The sequence below is a fragment of the Acomys russatus genome, chromosome 1 (assembly GCF_903995435.1).
Source record: "Acomys russatus chromosome 1, mAcoRus1.1, whole genome shotgun sequence".
Taxonomy (NCBI): Eukaryota; Metazoa; Chordata; class Mammalia; order Rodentia; family Muridae; genus Acomys; species Acomys russatus.
This window is the reverse complement of record NC_067137.1, coordinates 69,987,454-70,011,944: the sequence shown is the minus strand read 5'-3', so window position 1 is coordinate 70,011,944 and position 24,491 is coordinate 69,987,454. Positions and strand designations below refer to the sequence as shown.

The following is a 24,491-nucleotide window of genomic DNA, read 5'->3' as shown; positions in this document are numbered from 1 at the left end:
GCCATTTCTTCAGCCCCATACTTAAAAAAATATTTTTATTTTTATATATTGTGTATGTATGTGTGTCAGTATATGCATATGTGCGTGGCTGGTCATGGAGGATGGGGAGGCTGTTTTGTCCCCTGCAGCCAGAATTACCTGGAGTTGTGAGCTGCTTGGTGTGAATTCTGGCAACTGAACTCGGCCTCTGGAGGAACAGCGAGTACTGTTAACCACCATGTTACCTCTTTCTCTCTCTATACGTTTGACCTCACAGTCTCTTTTCAACTTATATGAGGCAGTTTTTTTCCTTGACATTATGTTACAATATACTTTCAACATCACCCATGTTGGACAGCATCCTTCAGCAAACTCTCAACAGCATTTCTCTGGAGAGGGATTTTTCCTTCAAAACCTTTTGCTCTGGGTTTCTGGTACCTATTATTCCTTCCCAGTTTTCTTTCTGCCCACAAAGAACTTTTTAGTGTCATTTTCCTGGTTTCCTCTTTTAGACTTCTAAGTCTTAGGTCCTTAAACAAAAATTAACAGGTTAGTCTTTTGTTTGTTTGTTTGTTTGTTTTGGTTTTTTGACACAGGGTTTCTCTATGATAGCCTTGACTGTCCTGGACTTACTTTGTAGACCAGGCTGGTCTTGAACTCTCATTTGTTTGTTTGAGACAGGATCTTACTCTGTAGCCCCGGCTAGTCTGAAACTCAATGAATTTCCTGCCTCGGCCTTCCAAGCTGAGATTACAGGCATAAGCCTCTCCATTGGCAAGTGCTCAGGCTTGGCTTTCCTTCTCTTCAGTTTTTCTAAATGATGGGGCTAACCCCATAGCTTTGGTTGTCATCTTCATGCATGTGTTACTCAAACTGATAATCAGTTCAAGGCGCTTCATTTCATATTCAGAGCTGTTTTCTCAAATACCTCAAATTTCTTATATCCCAGGCCTTTTATTTATCTCTCCCTCAGTATGACTGTCATCAGGCTTAGGAGCCATCTTTGATTTCTCCTTAAATCTTTAAAACTTTTTTTTTGAGATAGTCTCTGTAGATAGCCTTGGCTGTCCTGGAACGTGCTGTGTAGCCCAGGCTGGCCTGGAACTCACAGACTCACCTGCGTCTGCCTCCCCAGTGCTGGGATTACAGTTGTGTACTGTCATGCCTGGTACATTGACTTTTTAAAATTATGTCATTGTTACAGAGTCCTTAGAAAATTAAAATACATTGAGAGTTTGCAATGTCAGGAAATATTTTGTAAATTTAAAATTTTAAGAAATAAGATGAAGTGGAGTAGGAGCTACAAAAGCATGCTTTGTTAGGTAGTGCTATGATATATAATACCTCCTAGCAAATTTAAAACAAAAGTTTAGAAAGTGCAGGTGACAACCATATCCTGTTATTGCTTCATTTCAGCCAGTTCTTCTAGACAGCAGCAGCATTCTTGCAGACCGTATTCTTCTCATGGACACATTTTTCCAGATTTTGATATATCACGGTGAGGTAAGATGATAGATTTAAATCTATGTATGTGAAATATTTTCATTCTGGGTAAAGTTTTCCCTGTCTAATAGGTGGCTCATATTTAGTCTATGAAAAGTTTTGATTTATATTTTTATAAAATGTAGTTTTAGTACAATTTTTATAAAATATATTTTATAAAATACTTGGTTGTCTAGTCTAAAAACTAAAAATTCAACTTACTTCAAAATCCAAACATTTTTGAGTACTAAAATATTACAAATAGAAAATCCTATTTTTCATGTTCAAAGTTATTACTTAAGTTTTTGAGTAAAATTGCTTTTGTTTGTTTGTTTATTTATTTATTTTTTAAAGATTTATTTATTTAGGTATGCAGTGTTTTGCCTACATTATATGTACACTCGCATGCCAGAAGAGGCCACCAGATCTCTTTATAGATGGTTGTGAGCCACCATGTGGTTGCTGGGAATTGAACTCAGGACCTTTGGAAGTGCAGCCAATGTGTTTAACCTCTGAGCCATGTTCTTTTGTTTTAGTTTTTGAAGCAGGGTCTTTCTTTGTAGCCCTGCTTGGTCTGGGGCTTGGCAGGTTGGCCAGGCTGGCCTCAGGCTTGTGTGATCCTCTTGCCTCAGCTTCTTCAGTGCTGTGATCACAGGCATGACCGTCACACTCGGCCTGGCTTTACTTTCTTTAAACTTGTTTTTATATTGGACTTCTTCTTCCCTCCTCCTTCCTTCCTTCCCTCATTCATTTTTTAATCAATTGGGGCTTACTTGTAGTATACATTGGCTTTTAAGTCACCCCCACCTCAGCTTTCTGAGCAGCTGAGACTACAGACGTATTTAATGTACCTAGTTTTGTTTTTATTTATTTATTTATTTTGTTTTTTTGAGATAGGGTTTCTCTGTGTAGCCTTGGCTGTCCTGGACTCACTTTGTAGACCAGACTGGCCTTGAACTCACAGCGATCCGCCTGCCTCTGCCTCCCGAGTGCTGGGATTAAAGGCGTGCGCCACCATGCCTGGCTTGTTTTTACTGGAGAAGAAATATGCTTATTTTGTATTTAATAATATATATTTTTTACTTATATTTTCTCTATGGAAATAAATACTTGTTATTTTAAAAGTTGAGTAAGTGGGAGTATTTTCTTATTTTGTCTTCTTTTCTGGAGATAACGTCTTTTTTTTGTTTGTTTGTTTGTTTTGTTTTTATTTTTTATTTTTTATTTTTTTTGAGATAACGTCTTTTGAAGAAAAGTCTACTCAAGAATTTTAGATCACAAAGAAGTTTAACATAAATTCCTTGAATTCTTTTTAAAATTAGACTATAGCACAGTGGCGGAAGTCCGGATACCAAGACATGCCAGAATATGAAAATTTCCGGCACCTTCTGCAAGCCCCAGTAGATGATGCGCAAGAGATTCTTCATTCCAGATTTCCAATGCCGAGATATATTGACACTGAGCACGGTGGCAGCCAGGTGAGGAGCTTCCCTGTGCTGTGTGTGGGGCTACAGTGAGACCCCTGCTTGTGTCTGATTATAACATGGGCAGTTTGCCACCAAAGCCAAGGGCAAGGGAAGGAGGCAGGAGGGGAAGGCAATGGTACTTGCTTTTTGCAGTGCTTTGAGAACAAAGCATACGCTATTGCCTAGTTGCCTAAACAACCAGTCTTTTCTAGTTCTGCTTCCATCATAGCTCTTGTAACCTCCAGGATGCCGCCAGACAGTGTGCCAGCTCTAGGTTAGCAAAGACTTCTGCTGTTTCAGACTAGTTGGTAAAAACTATTTTCACACTCATTTTAAAGTAAGTTTTGTGTTTATAATTTTAAAAATTTGTAAACATTTTTATTTCACGCGTTTGAGTGTTTTGCCTGCATTTATGTCTGTATACCACATTCATGCTGTGCTAAAAAAAGTCAGGAGAGGGAGTGTGAGCCACCATGTGTGCTGGGATCCAACCCAGATACTCTGCAAAAGCAGCTGGAGCCATCTGTCTAGTCCTATACACACAACTTTTATATGCTGAGTTTGGGATTCAGTGGTTTTCTATGAATGTTACAAATATGTAATGTTGAAAGAGTACATTGCTTATACTATGACATTTTAAAATGTAATCTTTGTAAGTGTTACATTTTCACTAGTTTACCAATATAGTCACTTAAGTTGGTATTAGATGGTATATTGTATGTAGCCTATCTTGCTAAGTCTTTTTTTGGTCAGTACAATTATTTGTCTATACATTTATTTATTTATTTGTTTTTGCTTTTAAGGCACGTTTCCTCCTTTCGAAAGTCAACCCTTCACAGACTCATAATAACATGTATGCCTGGGGGCAGGTAAGTGTGAATAGCAGTATTGGAAATCATTTCTTTTTTTGTTCTTAGTTTAGTAAAAGCTACATTTTTCCTGTATATTTAATGATGATTTCTGTGGGAAAGTATAAGGGAAGAGTAGAAAATATAATTAGTAATTGGTACTACCTTGGAAAATAAAAACAGTCACATAGAATCTCTTCAGATTCCCAGTTTAGCACTAATACACTTGAGGCAAGGAGCAATAAAGTGTATGAGCTAGGCATGTGATGATTCAAGTGTAATGTCAGGCTGTAAGCTATAAAAGGTCACAGGAGTCCAGGAGAGCCCAGGAATTGTAGTTAAGGAGAGGCAAGAAGCTGGAAATCACTATCAGTATATTCAAATTGGTTTAAGTCCTACCTCTTGATGGTTGTAAGTTGTCAACATTTATGGAATATTCAGTCTGCATGGCCTCTGTGCTGGCACTTCAGGGTGTGATGTCAGTCTCCCACACCTTTGGAGAACTTGTGGTCTAATACTAGAGATAAGCTACATCAGTGATGTACAAGACAGAATATGCTGAGGGTGACTGCAGAGATCTGTAAAGGATTGGAGGGGTGGAAAAGGAAGTAGTGCATGGTGGGACAGGAGAGAGTGTATGAGGAGAAAGAAGCTCAGTGAAAGGACTGCTCAGCTAAAGGAAAGCTTTTATTTCTCTAGGTGGAGATGGCATGAGCAGGGAATTCCAGGTCGAAAGTACAGGCTGAGATGACAGGATGTGTACATAGAGATGAGCTGTAGGACTGAAAACTGGAATGCCTGGGTGAAGACTGAGCAGTTGTCTTTACTTGGGGCTTGCTGAATGCTGTTGGACAGAGGAGCAAATTTGAATCTTAGACATGTGCAGGTTCAAGCTCTGTTAACTGAGGTAAGGCAAATGAAGGGCGTGAAGGCAAGATGACATAGAGAAGAGAGTCAGGAGGTACTTCAAAAGTAGATTTTATGGACTTCAGTGGAAGTTGCAGGAAATGACTTTACGCCAGGCCAGGCCAGCAGCAGGCACAGATGAATCCTGACTGCATCCTGGATTAGATGGCATAGCTATAACAAACATGAGTGGGGTGTCTTGTGAAATTTGAGCATAGACAGTTAGATAGCTAGTACAGTACCTTGAGTGGGAGTTTAGTGTTGGGGTTATGTGGAGTTTGCCATTAATTTTAGAAGATACACCTGGATACACATACTGGCAAAATGTCTTGGCATCTTCACACTTGCAGAAATGATTCAGCAGAAAGAAGAAAAAGGAAAAACAAGAAACATAAAGCTAGCATGGCTCAGTGTTAGCCAGTGAATTTAAGTGTGCCATGTGTGGCTGCTTATTGTATTTCCTTCCCAACTATTTTAAAAATTATTGATTGAGGAGCAAGATAAGTTGGGGGCTTGAGCCAAGCCAACATCGCCGAGAGAACTTTTGCCAGTAAGCGGAAAAATGGAAGGAAAGTACTACTTTTGATATTGATGTTGTAGAGTGGTGCCCATTGCTTAGCTTTGGGCATGGGATGGGAAGATCAATAACCAATAACTGTTCAGAGAAGAACTCCGGGCCATAGCCTAGGTGCCAGTGCCTGGTGCTCAGAGCCTCTCCCTGCAGCAACTGCTCTAGTGAGCCCTCTCCTGTAAGCCCTACCAAACACCGTCTCCCTTCCTTCCAAAACTTTAAAAATCACACGAGCACATCTCTTTCGTCTTTGATCTTTAGCACATCTTTATAGAACCATGCTAAAACTTGCCCATGGCTTCTTTGGGTGACTGCATCTATTCTATGGCTTCAGATGTCACCTTTGTTTTGGCTTCAAAGTGAGCTATAGAATTGAACTTCCTATAGACATTTCACAGACAGAACTAGTCTCTTCATTCCAAGGCTCAAAGCTAGTCATTTACAATTTCTCCTTCCCATCTCTGATTACTCACATCTGTTTTGTCTATTTCTTTTACCATTCCCCCTCATCCATGCCATTGACCAAAGCCAGGCCCTCTTGCTACTGTCACATACTGGTGGAATTCCTTGCTAACTGATCTTAAGACTTCAGCTATCTCAATTTTCAGACTCAGATTAGTCTTCTAACTTAGTGGCCTGAATGTCAGCTCCAAAATCAACACTCTTGGTTAAATTACATATAGTATCAATTATTCTCCATATTGTTACTGAGAGTTCTTACTGCTCTATTCAGATATCTCCTTTGTGGTTAGCTAGCATTTGGACCATTTAGCTAAATTAGGTTTCTCATTCTGCTTTGACCACACTGAGCATGTTTCCCTCTGTAGTTTTGTTTCATTCACTTTGGGAACGCCCTTATCACCCCACAAAGCTGCTGCCATTTCACTGAATCCGTGAAATGGCTGTGTGACAGGATTGTTGTATTATCCTTGAGTATGGTATATCTATGGAGGTGGTGTGCAATTAGGGAGGTTTTTGTTGTTGTTTTAGGCTTTCTGATATAGACATATCAAATCCAAGGTTGAAAAGTCATGAAAGGTAGGGAGATATTTATAGTAAGGAAAGGAGCTTAATCTTAGGAATGTGGAAGAGACATGGCTGTATATGACAGAACTCATGACTAAGCATGCAATACACCATCAGTGTCATCCTTCACCCTTGTCCATTTTTCTGGGGAACAAGAAGCCAAATGTAATGCTAAGAAATGTAGCTGTAGATGTAGAATATATCACCAACCAGCCATTCTACCATACTTAGTTTTGAGAACTGAATTTTCGTTTTAGTGTTGGATTCCAAAGGAAGGGGAACTTAGATATAGTTAAGCAAAACAAACAAACAACCCAACAACAACAAGAAAACAAAACTAAGAGCTTAGGAAAATAACATCAATAACTAGTTCAAAGAAGTAAGTAATAACTAGCATGGAGAAAGGGAGGTGAAAAGAGACTTTAAAATAATAGTACCTTGGGGCTGGAGAAATGGCTAAGCCAGTAAGAATGACTAAGCTTAGTCCTCTTGTAGAGGACTAGGGTGTGATTCCCAGCAACCTACATGGCTTCACAATCATTTGCACCTCCAGTTCCAAGGGATTTAATGCCCCCTCTTCTAGACTCTGTGGTCACTTCATGCATGTAGTGCACATATATACATGCGCACACAGTCATACACATAAAATAAAAATATGCTTATAGAAATAGTATTTGTGATGGATTGAATATCAAGAGCCCCTAAGGGCCTCTTGGAACAGTCTGACAACCTGAGTTCAATCTCCAGATTCTGCCAAATGGTAGTAGAGAGCCAACTCACAAGAGTTGTGCTCTGTGGCCCTCACTCCCACCTGTGTCACACACTCCCCAGCCCCAACTTTCCTCCCTCTGCTTCTTCTTGTTTTTGTTTTGTTTTTTCGAGATAGGGTTTCTCTGTCTAGCCCTGGCTGTCCTGGACTCTTGTAGACCAGGCTAGCCTTGAACTCACGGAGATCCACTCTGCCTCCCTGGTGCTGGGACTACAGTTGTGTGCCACCACATATGCCCCTATGGTCTTTCTTGACATGTGAATTTTTTAAAAAGGCATTTATTTAATGTGGGTTTGCGCCACTGTGCAAAGTGAATGTGAAGTCAGAGGACAGCTTGCCAGAGTTGGTTCTCTCCTTCCAGCTATGGGTCCCAGGAATGGAAGTCAGCCTTGGGGAAAATACCTTTACCCACTGTGGTGGTTTGAAGAGGAATGGCCCCATAGACTCATGTGTTTGAATGTTTGACTCATAAGGAATGACACTATTAGGAGCTGTGGCCTTGTTGGAGTAGGTGTGGACTTGTTGGAGGAAATGTGTTACTGTGACGGTGGCTTTGAGGTCTCATATATGCTCAAGTCAGACTTGTGTGATACAGTCTCCTGCTTGCAGACCAAGATGTAAAACTCTCAGCTCCTCTAGCACCATGTCTGCCTGCATGCTGCCATGCTTCCCGCCATAGTGATAATGGACCAAATCTCTGAAACTATATGCCAGTCCCAGTTAAATATTTTCCTTTATAAGACTTGCCTTGATCATACTGTCTCTTCATCGCAATAAAATCATAACGAAGACACCCACTGAGCTTTTTTGCCTGCCCTTCTTACAGTGATACTATTTTTATGCACTTTCACTTAATTGTTAATATTCACATGAGGTCTATATTATTAACCATCCTTTTTAGAAGAGAAAATTGAGGCTAGATAGGTTAGCCTACGAAACATAAAACTACATTTTACTTATTTATTTTGTGGGCAGGCATGAGTGTGTGTGGAGGTCAGAGAACAACTTGGGAGTCTGTTCTCGCCTTCCACCATGTGGGTCCTAGGGACTGAACTCAGAGCATAAAGCTTGATGTAGGCACTTTTGTTCAGTGAGTCTTCTTGCTGGCCCAGGGCCCTGTGTTTAACGCAGGCCAGTCTAACTCTAGATTCAGAACTTGGGTTAATGTAATGATTCTAATTTGGGAATTAACTAACTGAATATTTTGCTAAAAATGAATGGAATCTGATCTCTTAGATTTTTTCTTTTGCTAGAAATGAAGAACCCAGTGATAGCTGTGTATAATAGCACAGCCCTGTAACCCCAGCCATTAGAAGGTTGAGGCAGGAATGTAAGGAATTCAAGGTCAGCCTTAATGTTGGTGGATAGCCTGGGGTACATGTTCCTGCCTCAAACAACAACAACAATAACAACAACAACAACAACACACACACACACACAAAGGAGGAAAAAGGGAAAAATCTTTTGTGCCTCATGTGGTGTGAGGATGAAGGCCACTCTCAGCATTTAGATATCAGCATTCCGGTAAACATCAACATCACTGTGAAGGGGTGCATTCCAGCACAGGATGAGCTCTTCATGTGCTCACGTTTTCATCAGCGTCAGTACCCAGGAGAATGGGACTCTTACTGAAATTAGAAATGTCATAGGTAATAATGTATTCACAGTTCATAGGAGGACATGTGTTATTTGTCTAGTATCTCAGTTACAGAAAGATGGACTAATTCTTGATGGGAATGAGGTGCATTTGTTTCAAATTCAGCTGCTTTGATTTAGCCAATAGCAAGTTAGAAGTAAGGATATGCGAAATGTTTTAGATGGTGTCTATACTTCTGAAAAAAGGGAAAGACTGATGAATAATCAAAGTATAGAAACAAGATTCTGGCTTGTAAGGCAAACTTGTGGGAAGAAAAATAACTTATATTGATGGCTTGTAATAATGAAAAAAAGGAATACACACATGTACACATGCATGCACCCACATACAAACACACACAAACATACTCACACAAGTACTCACAGAAACACAATTCCCGTGATAAGTATTATCCATGGAATGGCCTGAAGAGGGCATCACTGCAGCACTTTTATGCAGTGCTTTATATCCTAAGTGTTGTAAAGCTTGAGCCTAGCTGTCTCATTCTGGGTGTATTTTGTTTTAGTTTTAAAATTTTATTTATGATTATTAGAATGTATGCACTGTATGTATGCGTATGTGCACACGTGCCACAGTACACATGTAGAGGTCAGAGGACAACATTGAAGTTAGCTCTCTAGTTTCATCTTTATGTGTATGCAAGGGACTGAACTCAGGTCTCCAGGCTTGCATGGCAAACACCTTTGTCTGCTGAGCTCCTGGATATATTTTATTTTTGTTTCTTTTATTGAAAGTAGATTTTTTTTTCTCACACAATATATCCTGTCTGTGGTTTTCTCTCCCTCTGCTCCTCCCAGTTCCTTCCCATCTAGGGCCATTCCTTTTCTGTCTCTCATTAGAAGAAAACAAACAGGCTTCTGTTGTTTTTAAACAAAATCCCAAACATTCAGTTTTGCCAATAAAGACTCAGCAGCCTGACGCTGGGGTGAAAACCTGCTTGCTCAGAGAAGCAGAGAAAGCACCCAGCTGACTTTCCTACTCAGCCAACATCCCAGAAGGAAAAAGCCCTTTCTCTTTCATACATAGGAGATACAGGTCTGGGATTGGATGTGTTGAGGTGGAAAGGAAACTAAGTAAAATGGAAAAAAAAAGTCTAGTTACAGGAAAGACTATAAGCAAGAGATACTAGGTTGTTGGTGGTGTTATCTGTGCTCGACTGAGAAAATGATGAGTGTAGAATGAGAAAAAATGTTTGAGTGTTCACAATAATGATATCCCAAACATGTAATAGTGAAATGTGCTTCCTAAGCGTGCTTAATACTCCATCCGATTTATGCTTGCAGCACTGGTGGGCAGACGGAGGTCTTGTTACTGTGTGGGTGCAGAAACAGACACAGATTTGGTGGTCTCCGAGGGACACAGTAAAATTTTATTGCCAATTGATTGGCTTATCAAAGAGTTTTCTGAATGTAGCTTTTATTAAAATTGATATTAGAGATTTTCCTTCACTCCTGTTAATTACTTAAAACCTACAAAATCAATTAAAATGACTAGAAAATTTGATAAGCATATGCTATTTTAAAATAGCATAAGCTGGCCACTGTATGTACACCTTTAATTCCAGCACTTAAGAGGCAGAAGTAGGAAAATCTCTGTGAGTTGGAGACCAGCCTGATCTATATGGAGAGAGGTGGGGAGGGGTAGAGCCAGACAGAGAGGGAGGGAGGGAGGGAAAAGAAGGAAAGATGAAAGGAAGTGAAAAGGAAAGGAAAAAGAAGGAAAGGAAGGAAGAAAAGATAGGAGTTTGCTTCCTTCTAGCCAGCATTTCTGTTAAAAATGCCAGAGCAAAGAGAGTCTAGAGAATAAGCTTTTGTAACAAAAAAAGATGATGATAATGATGATTGTGTGTGTGTGTGTGTGTGTGTGTGTGTGTGTGTGTGTGTATGAGTTTATATACAACAGGAGGACAATGAGAGAAGAAGAGGGTGTTGGATCCCCTGGAATTGGTACTGGACTTGTGTGATTGTCCCCTGCCATGTGGGTGCTGAAACCCAACCTGATCTTCTGCTACAGCAGCAAGTGCCCTTGACTGCTGACCCGCCTGTGCAAGCCCAGCTGTTTTCTTTTCTTCTCTCTTTCTTTCTTCTTTTCTTTTTTTTTTTTTAGATTTTTTTCAAGATAGGGTTTCTGTGTAGCCTTGGCAGTCCTGGATGCAGTTGTAGACCAGATTAGCCTTGAACTCAGAGATCCAGCTGCTTCTACTTCCTTGAGTGCTGGGATTACAGACATGCTCTACTACGCCCGGCTGCTATTTTTTCTTTTTAATTATTATTAGTTGTTTAAGTTAGCATACACGGTGATAGGTTTCTTTATGGTGTCTTCTTATTTGCCACTTAATTTTTATTTTTTTTATTTAATCTTACTTATATCCTTTTTTGGAGACAGAGTCTCTGTGTAACTCTGGCTGTCTTAGAATTTTCTATATAGACCACACTGTCCTTGAACTCACAGAGATTGACCTACCTTTGCCTCTTGAGTACTGGAAATAAAGATATGTGCCACTACACCTGGCAGGATTTGAGTTTTAATTACCTATGTAGGTGTTTGTTTGTATGTATCTGTGCAGTGCTTGTGAAGGCCAGAAGGTGGCAACAGATTCACTGGGGTGAAGTTACAGGCAATTGTGTGCTACCTGGTAAGGGTCCTTCCTTGGTATCTAACTCACGTCCTCTGCAAAAGTTGTAAGCTGCCTGAACAGTTGGTGCCATCCCTCCAGCCTTCATTATACTTTATTCTAATTTGTCTCCCTGTTCTTCTGCCTTTTTCAGTCTCTCATGTCTCATTCCCTTTTATTGCCCTAAGTACCCTGTAGAAAAACAATATTAATAATTATATTGACTAATATGATTACTAATATAGCAGTTATTATTTAACATGCTATTATAAAAATAAAAGACTCAGGCACCTGTCAGATTTTTAATAACCCTAAAGCACTATGACTGGGCAGATAGATCTTTTTTTTATATTTCTTTTTTATTTTTTAATAATATTTTTTACATGTTATTTATATTATTACACATAAGATAAAATAAACTACATACAGCAAGAACTATGAAACAATCAAGAATTATATTAATATTACATTCATAGTATTTTGGCTATTTGTATTTGGCAACCTTGAAGAAAACATTTTCCTATCTTGGTGAGTCTAATGTCAGAATGTCAATCAATATCTATCATATCTCATTTCTGTCAATTTAAAACATCTATCTAGACCTAAAAACATCTTAACCCCTAAACAACTAAGCTTAATTGTGAAACTAAACTAAGTAAACAGAAAGTACAAGTTAGCAGCTTCTAAAGTGAAAAAAATAACAGTCAGTTTGCTGCCTGAACAGTCACCCAACACTCTCTATAACATTGGAGCATCTTCTTCAGCCTTCTGGCCCAGTATAACTTACAGACATATTTGTGAGGCAGAAAGTATTGAGGACTTGCTTACCCTGTCTTGACAGAATTTGGCCGTCGAATCTGCCTGCATCGTATTTTTAGGCATAATTCTGTCATGGTGGAAACAAGGACATTTTCACTGGGCAGATCTTAACCCCCTAAGCTACTTTGTTATCTTCCAGCCACACATCCCATCCAAAATCCCCACAAATACCTGCACATGTTTCTGTTTGGGCTGCTTTTCTCCATCGTGGCAGACCTCAGAGCATGCTCTTCCTGGCCATATGCTTCTAGTTCACGCTAACCCATGGTGACCCGCTCCTCCTTCTTCCTTCCTCCTCCCTCTCCTCCTGGTCCTTCTGCGACACCCTCAAAAGCCCACATCCTAGCTCCACTACCTCTCTGTTGCCAAGCCCAGGTGTGGGCTCTTTATTTGCCAGTCAGGGACAATTTGGGATGCAAACTTTACACCACACCATTATTTATACATGAGGATGTGCTTGGAAGGAACTTGGGGAACAAGCAATTAACATTTGAATATGTAGAGGCCCCAGATCAAGCCCTGCAGTGCCCCCTTCTGCTTTAATGTCAGATGTATCCCATTGCAGTACTCTCACTCATTGAAATTACTTCTTCCTCTCTCATAGTCTCCTTCCTAGACTTGCCTCACACATTTTTATGTATGTGTGAACCAGTGAAGACGTACATACATCTTCTTTGAAAATGGAAATACACACTCTCTCTCTCTCTCTCTCTCTCTCTCTCTCTCTCTCTCTCTCTCAAGTCTAGGTTCAGCCTATAAGAGAAAATGTGTTCTTTTTTTTTTTGAGTCTGGCTTACTACTTTTCTTAGTGATTCCAAGTTCCATCCATTTTCCTGCAAGTGCCATGATTTCTTTGTATCTGAAGTGTTCCACGGTGCATGTGTTCCACATTTTCTGTATCTGTTCATATGCTCATAGAAATCTTGGCTAGTTTGTAGTCTAGCTATTGGGAATAGTTAGCAATGAATGTGAGTGTGCTCGCATCCCTGTGGCAGGACTTAGACCCTTAGGTAAGTGCTCGGAAGTGGGACAGCTGGGTCATGGCAGCTGTGGTTTTACTTTGTTTGTATGACCTTCTGATATTTTCATTGTTGCACACATAAGCGAAAATATTAAGCAGTGGTTTTGAAGAGCATCTATAGTGATTTCCATGGTGGCTACACAAGTTTCCACCAGCAGTGATGCCACCTCCTTGCCTGTGTCCTCACCAGGTCAGGCCACTCTTAGTCTTTGTGGGTACTTGCCTCATCCTGGGATAGTTCGTTTATTTTCCAGCAGAAGTTTAATGTTTTGGGAGCAGCCCCTGTACCACAGACAGTCCTGTTAATCCTAGGGATTTGCATGAGCTTTCCTCTCAGCAAGCAGGGTCCGTATAGTAGCCATCACTCTGCTTAACATGGTTTCCTTGTCTGTTTTAGAGACCTGCATGCACATTTTCACTACCACCTGTGTTCTAATCACGACTCCTTCTCTTCCTCCAGGAGTCCGGAGCACCTATTCTCACAGACGATGTCAGTTTACAAGTGTTTATGGATCATTTGAAGAAGCTTGCTGTGTCAAGTGCTGCTTGACATGCCAGATGTATCAGACACTCAAGGAAGATTACTACTTCAGTTTCTTTTGCTTTTTTCATTTATCTGTAGAAACAACAGAGATCTTTCTCCAAACCTATTTTGTGTCAGTATGGTTTGAGGTGACATATGGAAAAATGTTGATGATTGTAGATAAAGCTGAAATATAATGAGAGCAACAAGAACAAGTTCGTTTTGTTTGGTACAGTATTATAATTGGTTTTATAAATTCAGTCTGTATGATTTAATTATGATTAAAGAGTTAGAATGGTTTGCTTTGTATTGCAGATCCCACTTGTATACTGCAGACAGATCCAAAGTGGCACTGGGAATCCTCACTGACCTTTTAGGGAGTATTTAATAGGAGCCAGAAAGAACAAATCAGTCTTGCTGATATATATGAATAGTTTGCTTTTTTAGTTAAGTAATTTTTCAGTGTTTTTTAGCATACATGTATACCCTATACTATGCTTTGTTAAAGTGGATTTGTTTTTGTGATTTATTTAGGAATTATTTGACTTTATAGTAGTAATTTTTATGAAGGTAATTTAATGTTTTTGGTTATTTGCAAAAATTATTTAGCGCTAAAAGTTTTGAGTGCGGTAACAACCCTACAGCTGACATTAAATGTGAAATTCCCACACAGTACCCAACTCATGTCACTAATTAGAGTAATTTTTTAAAGGAAGCTGGAAAAGTAAAACATTCACGGTGATTAAAGGAATTATTTGCAGTAAAAAGACTGTTAAAACTATTAATCATATTTTGTTTTTGTTAGATCATTTTATTGTTGCCCTTAGATAAAATTTCCATTGCATTCTTTAGTATTTTAACACTACTTTAGGAGTTTCCACTTCACTTTTTGTTTCTGTTTCCTTGTGAAATTTATTATTTTGTGGTTCTTACTGAGACAGTATTATGCAATGTTTAATTATGTCATATGGAAATAGTTCTATTTGATTTAGTGATTAGTATCATTCACTTTACCTTTTAAAGTTTACTTGTAGAAAAGTTTACATTGTTAAAGCAGATAAGTTTGACAATGAAATTTATGTATCAAGTGTTGCAGATGCAAGGTGGTGCTCTGATAGTTTCTAGTCAGGACAGTGGTGACTGTATACTTGCATGAACACAATCAGACGATGGCAAAACAGACAATTGTAATTGTTATACTCAACCGTTTAAATAAATTGCTTTGTTTGTTTTATTTGAATTGAACTGTGCTGGGCCAAAATGCCAATAAAATATACTTTTCTCTGTTTTCTTAGTTATTTTAAAATCTACTAGCCTGGGTAGCTTAAAACAAAATTATAGCTCTTTATTTTTATTCATTTATTTATTTTTGAGTCAAGGCCTTACTATTTAACTCTGGCTGTCCTGGAACTCACTATGTGGACCAAGCTGGCCTCAAACCCAGAGATCCGCCTGCCTCTGTATCCCTAATGCTGGGATTAAAGACGTGTACCACTATGCTGGGTCTAAATATTTTGATTGATTGATACACAATTGTACAAATTTATGAGTACAATGTGGTAATGTATAGTAATGATCAGATTATCTTAATTAGTATTTTCATTTCTTCTAAACAGCATTTCTTTGTTTTTGAAGCTTTCAGACTTTTTAAATTCCTTATGAAAATATGCAATAAATTGTTGTAAACTGTCATCACTCAGCAGTGGTAAAGAACACTGGAACTTTGTTCAGTTATATTTTGGTACCTGTTGTATGACCTTCCTCTCTATCCTTTCTTCCTGATCTTCAATGACTACTATGCTATTTTAATATGAAAGCAAGTGGTGTGTGTGTGTGTGTGTGTGTGTGTGTGTGTGTGTGTGACACACGTGTGATACATATATGTGAATTCTGGTGCATGAGTGCCATGGTGTACCTATAGGAGTCTGAGGATGACTTGAAAGTCAATTTTCACCTTGTACTTTCAGGCAGTCTCTCTAGTTTCTGCCATGCGTCTACTCCAGGTAGTTGGCTGTAGCACCCTTTTAAAATCTATTTCATTTGGGTTTCTTAATGCCTCTACCTCCCTTCCTCCCCCCACCCCCAGGTAGGAGAGAAAAGTTAGAAGGGACAGGGCATGTAGGTCTCGTTAGAACTTATTTCGGGCTAGGTAGCATTGTCAGGTTCTTTGGGGCAGTACCAATCTCAGTCATCAGAATATTCAGCAGCCTTCTTTCTTCTCCAACCTTCTCCTCCAAGTCTCTCTTTCTCTGTCTCTATGTTTCTGTGTCTCTATCTCTTGTTCTGTTTCTTTGTCTCTGTCTCTGTCTCTCTCTCTGAGTGTCCCTGGAAGCATCCTTCTTTCTCTGGGCTCTGGTATTTTATACCCTCTCTGAGTCCTCAGAATTCCACTAACTGCAGCTGGCAAAGATCACACCCCTCTTTGAGGTGCATGAAGCAGTTATCAGCTGTAGGCAAACTGAAAACATCTCCAAGGGGAATAGGCAGAAGAGAGGAGAGGAGGGTGGGAATGGAAAGATAAGAGGGAAGGGATAACAATCGGGATGTAATATAAATAAATTATAATAAAATATTCATTTAAAAAAGCATCTCCCTATTCCGCATTTGGGATTAAAACAAAAACTTGTTTACATAACTGAGGTTTTAAAAAATTGTTTATGCAGCAAGTTTATTTCTGCAGAGGAGGTGCCCTCCCCCACAAGTCAGAACTGGGTCCTTGAGTCCTCAGCAGCAGTATGTTGTGTTTCAACCATCCTTACTGGAGACCAAAGATGTTGGGGGTAATGGTGAGTAAAACTAGTCATCAGTTGTTGAAAGTTACCCAAGTGTCAAAGGTGTCCATGACAGATTTTCAGGGCCGGGAGACCTGCTGTTTGAAGGTTAAGGGCTGATTGTAGATGAACAAGAGATGCTTGGTACCTGGGCAGCTGGTGTGACATCCTTTGCTACCTGCTGCTTGCCTGAAAGGAACCAGCATTTTGACAGCACCCCATTAGGGATAAGTTCTCCAAACAGGCTGCACAGATAACAACTGCATGGCCAGAGCCCCCGCACCCCTCCAACCTCCTGGAAATGTTACCATGCACCTGCTTCGCCTTGCCTTTGGCCCCAAGCTCTCCAAGTTCCACGATCAGACTGGTCAGTCATGCGATGCCAGAAAACTACTTGGATGTCAGGGCTGGTCAGAGGTCACATCAATGGCCAAGGGGGGAGGATGGCCGAGAAGGTGCCTCCAAACAGTGGACAGTTTCTGGTGGGCTCTGTAGATCTAAGACTTGAGTCTAGAAATTAGCGAGATTTTAAAGAAACCTACATGGACCTTCAAGGCATCACTTGCCCTGGGGTTCCTGGAGCAGCCACCACCTCCTTACATAACTGAGTTTTTAAAGAAACCCAAACTTCCACTACAGTTGGCCTTTGAGCCTCCAGGTGATTTTCCTGTCTCCACTTAGCATCTTGGTAGGGACGCTGTGGTTGCAGATATGTGCTACTGCGTCCAGCTTTTTACTTTGGTTGTGGAGATTGAATGCAACTTGTTGGCCTTTGCATCAAGTGCTTTTATTCACTGAGACATCTTGATGGCCAACAATGCTGTTTCTGAAACACAAGTTGGACTATGCAATTTCCCTTTGCACCTACAAGGTCTAAACATTTCAGCTTAGTCACCTTATATAATGTACATTATACCCCAGCCCTTATCCTTGGAAATGGTGCAAAAGACACAGTTGAAAAACTAGTGTGGAGTTGAGTGTCACATATGTATGTATATACATACATACATACACACACACACCCTTTTAATAGAGATAGTTATACATAGGTACACAGTGTGATTTAGTATGTGCATGTAACATGCAATTGTCAGGGTTATCAGCATTTCTCATCTTATTAACTTTTGAGCTGCCATCATTTAGTTATTACAAAATAATTCATAGATGGTTATTTTAAACCGTAGTTGCCTAGAATCTAGAACTTTCATCCATATTTTGGTGTTGGCAACAAGTAACCTCCCATAATCATTGTTTTCTTCCATTTTAGATTAACTCTACATTTTTTTGTTTGCTTGTTTTTTGAGACAGGGGTTTTCTATGTAGCCCTGGCTGTCCTGAAACTTGCTCTGTAGACCAGGCTAGCCTTTAACTCAGAGATTTGTGATACTCTGCTCCCTGAATGCTGGGGTTAAAGGCATGTTCTACCACACCTAACTCTTAAGTTTTCACATATGAAAGAGAGCATGTATTTTTTTCTATTTGGTTTGTTTAACATAATGATCTCCAGTTCTACACTTTTTTTCCCCCACAAATATCAAGATTTCAAACTTCTATGGTTCAACAGAACTCCATATGTGCATATGTGTGTATGTGGGTTGTTTGTTTTTTGATTTTTTGAGACAAGGTTTCTCTGTAGCCTTGACTGTCCTGGACTCTTTCTGTAGACCAGGCTGGCCTCAAACTCACTTTGATTGCCTGCTTCTGCCTCCCAAGTGCTGGGATTAAAGGTGTGCACCACCACCACCTGGCTTGTTTGTTGTTGTTGTTTTTTCAGACAGGGCCTTTCTGTGTAGCCTTGGCTGTCCTGGACTCACTTTGTAGAGCAGGCTTGCCTTGAACTCAGAGACCTACCTGCCTCTGACTCTGCCTCCCAAGTGCTAGGATTACAGTTGTGAGCCACTGTGTCCTGGCACAGCAATGAGAAAAGAAGCTAATGTAAATATATACAAAAAGGGAAGGATAACAAAGGTAAACCCAAACCTGGACATACGCCTTCCAAACCAGAAGAGGAAAATAGGGATTAATGTGATTTAAGAAAAAAATCAAAATGAAGAAAGAATAGCAAAGGAAAAGTGTGGCAAACAAACAAACAAACAAACAAACAAACAAAAAACCAAAGCAGGCTTTAGTGTGTTTTTTTGAAAATGCAAAAGGTAACTTTAGGTCTGCCACAGTGGTGAGTATAGCATTATAGCTGCTCTTTGCTTAGTTTCGTGCCAATATCATGAAGACATCCTATTGGGACTCTAGATGAGAGAAGCATGGGAGAATAGCAAAGTAGAAGGATCCAGAGGGTCCTAGAAACCTACAAGTAGAACATTATGATAGGCAGATTTGGGCCCAGGGGTCCCGCTCAAACTAAGGCACCAGCCAAGGACAATACAGGCGGTAAACTTTAAGCCCCTACCCAGATCTAGCCAACGATCAGAACATTCTCCACAGTTGAGTGGAGAGTGGGATATGACTTTCTCACATACTCTGGTGCCTCACATTTGACCATGTCCCCTGGAGGGGGAGACCTGGTGGCACTCAGAGGAAGGACAGCAGGTTACCAAGAAGAGACTTGATACCCTATGAGCATATACAGGGGGAGGTAATCCCCTCAGGAACAGTCATAGGGGAGGGGAATAATGGGAAAGGGGGGGGGGAGGGAAGAATGGGAGGAGACAAGGGATGGGATAACCATTGAGATGTAACAAGAATAAATTAATAAAAAAAAAATTAAAAAAAATTGATGGCAACATGGCTATCTTCTACAGATTTTACTCTAACCTTGTTCACTGTTGAAGAACACCTTTGTCAATTTCAAAGGTTTTTAACTCCTCCAGTTTAATACAAATTAAGCAAGACACCATGTTGCTGAGAGCTGTTGGGCAGCTTATGAGTAGGATTCCAGTATTGCATATTCAAGTGAGCACTGGTCAGGATTTTACAGTCTTTAGATCTCTTTAACAAAACCAACACATTCCTAAGGGCGATGACTGTCCTATGAAGCCACCTGGCACTTTCTAATATTGTCTACTAAGGAACGTAGGGCAGCCAGTTGAGCTGTTGGCTAGTTTGAAAAACTGTTTTGAATCAGTCTGTCAGAGACCCACTGCTCACAGGACTGGCCAACCCTCTCCTAACCAACACAATACTCAAACTATTGCTAGTTGTTGAAGGAGATGATAGAGAAATAAAAATTTAAAGAGAAAGGAAGAATGAGTTGAATTTTAAAAATTAGATGGTTAAAACAGGAACAAAAGGTAACAAAAACTGCTCTTGTCAAGATGGTCAGTATGGCCTGTTTTTAATCTGTTATTTGCTCTCTCTGAAAGTGTCATGACCAAGGCAGAATAATATGAGATGTTTGGAAGTAAACAAATAAAAGGCGACATCTGGTCAACTGAAAGCAAGCTGTTATGGTTGTACTGGTGATACAAAGTGACATAAAGCATTATATAGGATGAAGCAATCACTATCCAACTGTTAATGTATGATGTTAGGGGAAAGTAGGAAAATCAAAGAAAGCATAGTAAGTCATAATGTAAAAAGGAAGCATGAGAGCTGGGCCTGATGGTCTGTGTGTGCTGGGAACTGAACTTACGTCCTCTGCAAGAGCAGTGAATATTCCTACCTGCTGAGCCATCTCCCTAGACCCACAATTGTTCTCTGATCTGTATTCAGCTGCCCTTTGGGGACATATCCATACACTGTTCTTACGTTGAACTTGTTTTGGGAAACACACATTGTAAGATAAATTGTCATAGGGATTAGAACCAAATTTGGGGCTGGAGAGATGGGTCAGTGGTTAAGAACACTGGCTGCTCTTCCAGAGATCCTGAGTTCGGTTCCCAGCAACCACATGGTGGCTCATAACCATCTGTAATGGAATCCGAGTTTCTCTTATGGTGTGCATGAAAACAGAGCACTCGTATGCATGAAATAAATCTTTAAAAAGAATAACAAATCTGGAGATTAATTATGAATAAAAATTACTTATGAGTAAAAATGTCACTCAAAAATGACACATCTACTAAGAACCTCCAAAAGGGAGGGAGTCACATTTCACTTGGCTTAGAGCCCTTTCTTCAAGGCAATTTAAAACTAGCTTAATCTCCAGAGATTTATAAATTAATCTTCATGAAATACTGATAGGTTAAATGTTTGGAAACATTTGTGAAGAGGTAAAAATTCAACAGAAACAACACCCAACTCACTGCTGCTTCTGATTGAACGTGCACAGGAACTCTGTGTGTGTGTGTGTGTGTGTGTGTGTGTGTGTGTGTGTGTGTGTGTGTGTGTGTGTGTGTGTGTGTGTGTGTGTGTGTGTGTGTGGTGTGCTCTCACGTGCTCGCTTGTGCTGATAAAATAATGTCATTTGTGCTGGTGGAGCGTTTGCAGTTTTAGCAGCACCAAGGAGGTATCAGTGACCACCCTGAGGGAGTCTAATGTGGTGTGGCTGCGTCAGGACTGTTACGGGAAGACAGACAGTGGGGTAAAATGCATTTTGGAATCCTTAGACTCAGATTTGGGGACCACACACATGGAACTGATAGCTTCAGTTATGGAACTAGATGAGACGGCCCTTCTTTAATTATTTATTAGGAACTAACAAGGTGTGGGGGAGCAAAGTGTCAGACACAGTCTTCCTCCTTTAGGCACGGATTATGGTGTCACACATGGTCTCTTATGATGTTTAATTCTAAAACTATTTTTAATAAGAACATTAAGCCTACTGATTTATCAAATATGTATTATTCGGCAAGGAAGTATTTCTATTAAAAAAGCTATCAAGTTGCTGAAATATTAATGGTAGTACTATATCATTTAACTGAAGAGAATGTTTTCATTGAATCCTGGGTTATAATACCCAGAATTATATTCTGTATTTTAATAGGGCTGTAGAGAGAATAAGATCCTGAGTAATACACGAGGAAATGGCTCAATTAATAGTTGTTCTTAATTGAGAAAGAGCTCACTTTATAGGGACGTGTAGAAGAATGCCAATGCACATTATGAAATGCTCCTACTTAGGTATGCTTAGGATTGGCTAGTTAACTGTTACATGGTGCGTAGACATGACTGTACCTGGAACTGAAAGATAAACTTCTCTGTGAACTGACCAGAGCCTTTTGCTTTACGTTCTCCATGCAGCGCTTTTCTCATTTAAAAGGGGCCATTTCAATTAGGCTTAGCTGCTGAGTGCCACGCACATGCCTGACATGCTCACTGTAAAGAACTCTGGGATTAGTTCCCATTTGGAGTCTATAGTCCAGCATGGCTTCAGGGAGCTACTGTTTTATTAGGGCGGGTTCTTGGCAAAAAAGGCAAGCACAGTTGCAGTGCTTACTCAGCTTGTACGGTGACAGCTACACCTGCTTCTCCATTGGAACCCTTTGGATCTCCATCATTAGCTGTCTGCAACACCGAAGACTCTTCCTTAATCTGTGGAAGGAGACCGAGTACCGGACTGGAAAATCTCCACCCTTCTGTAAGCTCTTCCACAAAGTAGCAGCTTTGGGGAGTGACATACTCCCTCCCTCCCTCCCTCCCTCCCTCCCTTCCTCCCTCCCTCCCACTTTCACCCTACAGGGTCTCATTATATAGCCTTGGCTAGTTTGGAGCTCACTATGTGGACCAGGCTGGCTTCAAATGTATAAAGCTTCTGCCTCCCGAGTGCTGGGACTGAATAAGGTGTGCCACCATGGCCAAGCTGATGCATTTCTTATTGTTAAATTTAATAAACTGGTGACTGTCAAATAGGGATATGTTAAAAAATATATAATAAAACTTGTTAATAAATAATTATCTATCCAGAGTAAAATATCCAAATCCTCAGCAGAGAAATGAGACCCATCAGTGACTGTGTTCACTTCCTCTCATTTGCTGCTCTGCTGAGCTAAGCAAACAGTATCAGTTTCATCTTTAAGCCAATGGATATGACCCAGTTTTCTATACTGCCCAATCCTTAGACTGGCTGCTGATCTATGAAATGGTTTGGTGTGGGAAAGTTTTCATCTGAGGATACTGGTGGCTAATGAGCAGTTAGTTATATTGTAGGAAGCACCAGGCATGCTGTAACGAGAGGAAAGGAGGACAGACAGAGGAGAAACACCATCTAGAAGCAGTGACCTGGTGGTGGGACATTGAGGTGAAGGTCCACCAGTGGCAGCTGCAGCAAAGTGGTTCCCCGACTGTGCTACATCTTGAAGCTGTGGCCTCCTTCTACCATTGCTCTTAAGTGTGCTCAGCTGTTGAAATTACTCATTATTTGAGATAAACTTAACCGTGGAACAAAGGTCCTGGTAACTAATGACTTATCCTCGGGCCTGACTGCATTGGAGTGAATAGAAATTCAATATTCCCCAACAGTCACAAGTGAAACATTGTGGTAATGCTGGGACAGGGTTCCAGGAGATGCCATCCTGTGTCTCATCTGTCTGCTTAGAAAAGATACATTTCACGCAGTGTGGTATCTTATTTAATAATATCCAGCAGAATTCATATTTACAATTCTGAATACAGCAGGGCTTTAAAGTGTTAAAAGTTACTTTTCTTATTTGTTTGCACATCTAGGTGCGGAGCTCAGAGGACAACTTGTGGGGTCAGTTCTTTCCTTCTACCATGTGGGTCCCAGGGACCCAGGAGCTTAGGTCACCAACCAGGCTTGTGGCAAGCGCCTTTACAGCTGTGTCATCTCCCTTCCAACAACAGGCCTTCATCAGTGGTGGAAAACACAAGGTGCAGATAATTATGCAAGGTGAACTTTTTTTGAGACAGGGTCTCACTGTGTAGTCTTGGTTGGCCTGCAACTTGCTGTATACTAAGCTTGACTTGAATTTAAAGAGATCCGCCTGCCTCTGCCTTCCGAGTGCTGGGATTAAAGGTGAGCACCCATCATACCTGACCCTGAAAGGCGTGTGTGGTAGACTGAGACTTGAACCCAGGTCTTTATTCATGCAAGGCAAACACTACCACTGAACTATATACTACCAGGTCCTATCAAAACAATCTACTTTGTTTTTGTCTGCCCCTATAAGATTGCTTAGTGTGTGAGGCATCCCACCTACAATCATGCCGTGAAGGATTTCAAGCTGGTGATTTTTGCGTCACTTCAAAGTCACTCAGTTACAAATCTCCCCAGGTAACAATGGCTTCACCTCATCCTGTGCTGGGTTAAGAAATCATTTCAGGTGATTGTTGACCTTAAGGTCTTATTCAAAGTGAAAGAAACTAAAGTATCCAGAAACATAAATCACATAATATATTCCATATCATTGTTTACCTGGTCCAAATTCTCACGAATTCCTCCCAGTCTGTTTTCTGAATATCAGTATCCAAAAAATATGTCCCATCTGAAACTATTCACCAATCTACTGAGCCCACTCCTGCTAGGTTGTCACTTTTTACTTGTGATAACTTTCATTTGGAAAGTCACTGTCTTTCACTAACAAAGGTATTGGGCTGACTATGGTCATTCTTCTATTCCAGTATTCTATCATCTATCCATTATCTCTGTCTGTCTATCTATCTATCTATCTATCTATCTATCTATCTATCTCATATCTATCTCTTCCTCCTTATCTTCATCCCTGTTTCTATGCCTTCCTTTCTGTTTCTCCATGTGTCTTTCTCTCACACATATCACTTTAAAATACTATTAATTACCAAATTTATATCTTTATGGATTGATTATTTACACAAAGGAAGAACAACAAAATGAAGATCCTCATTATTAAATGTGTCTGTGTCTCACTGTTGCTTATGCCTTGTCATCAGAAGCATATTACAGGATTTCCAGTGAATCACTTCCTAGGGCACCTGTTCCTCCAGAGTTTCTCCTCACCAACAGAACATGCTAAGTAGACACCTCCTCCATGTGGTTAATGATTAAGTACTGTATTCTGATTTATCCTACTTCTTTGGCCTTTAAAGTGTGACATGTGGTTTTTCTGACCCTTCTGCCTACTTTTGGGACCCTCTTTGCTTTTCCAGCCTTAACATGAGGGGGGATATCCAGTGCTACTGTAACCTGATAGGCCATGTCTGGCCAA

General features: G+C 40.2%; 1 protein-coding gene across 1 annotated transcript in view; it reads left to right on the top strand.

Moving 5' to 3' along the window:
* The window catches only part of Sec23a (SEC23 homolog A, COPII coat complex component), a 65,465-nt gene extending 51,661 nt beyond the window's left edge, over positions 1–13,804 (top strand). Inside the window, exons 17-20 of the mRNA XM_051146544.1 lie at positions 1,396–1,482; positions 2,784–2,939; positions 3,731–3,796; positions 13,619–13,804. Coding sequence (XP_051002501.1) covers positions 1,396–1,482; positions 2,784–2,939; positions 3,731–3,796; positions 13,619–13,708 — 399 coding nt within the window. The 3' untranslated portion in view covers positions 13,709–13,804. The remainder of the gene's footprint in view (positions 1–1,395; positions 1,483–2,783; positions 2,940–3,730; positions 3,797–13,618) is intronic.
* Positions 13,805–24,491: the final 10,687 nt, after the last annotated feature.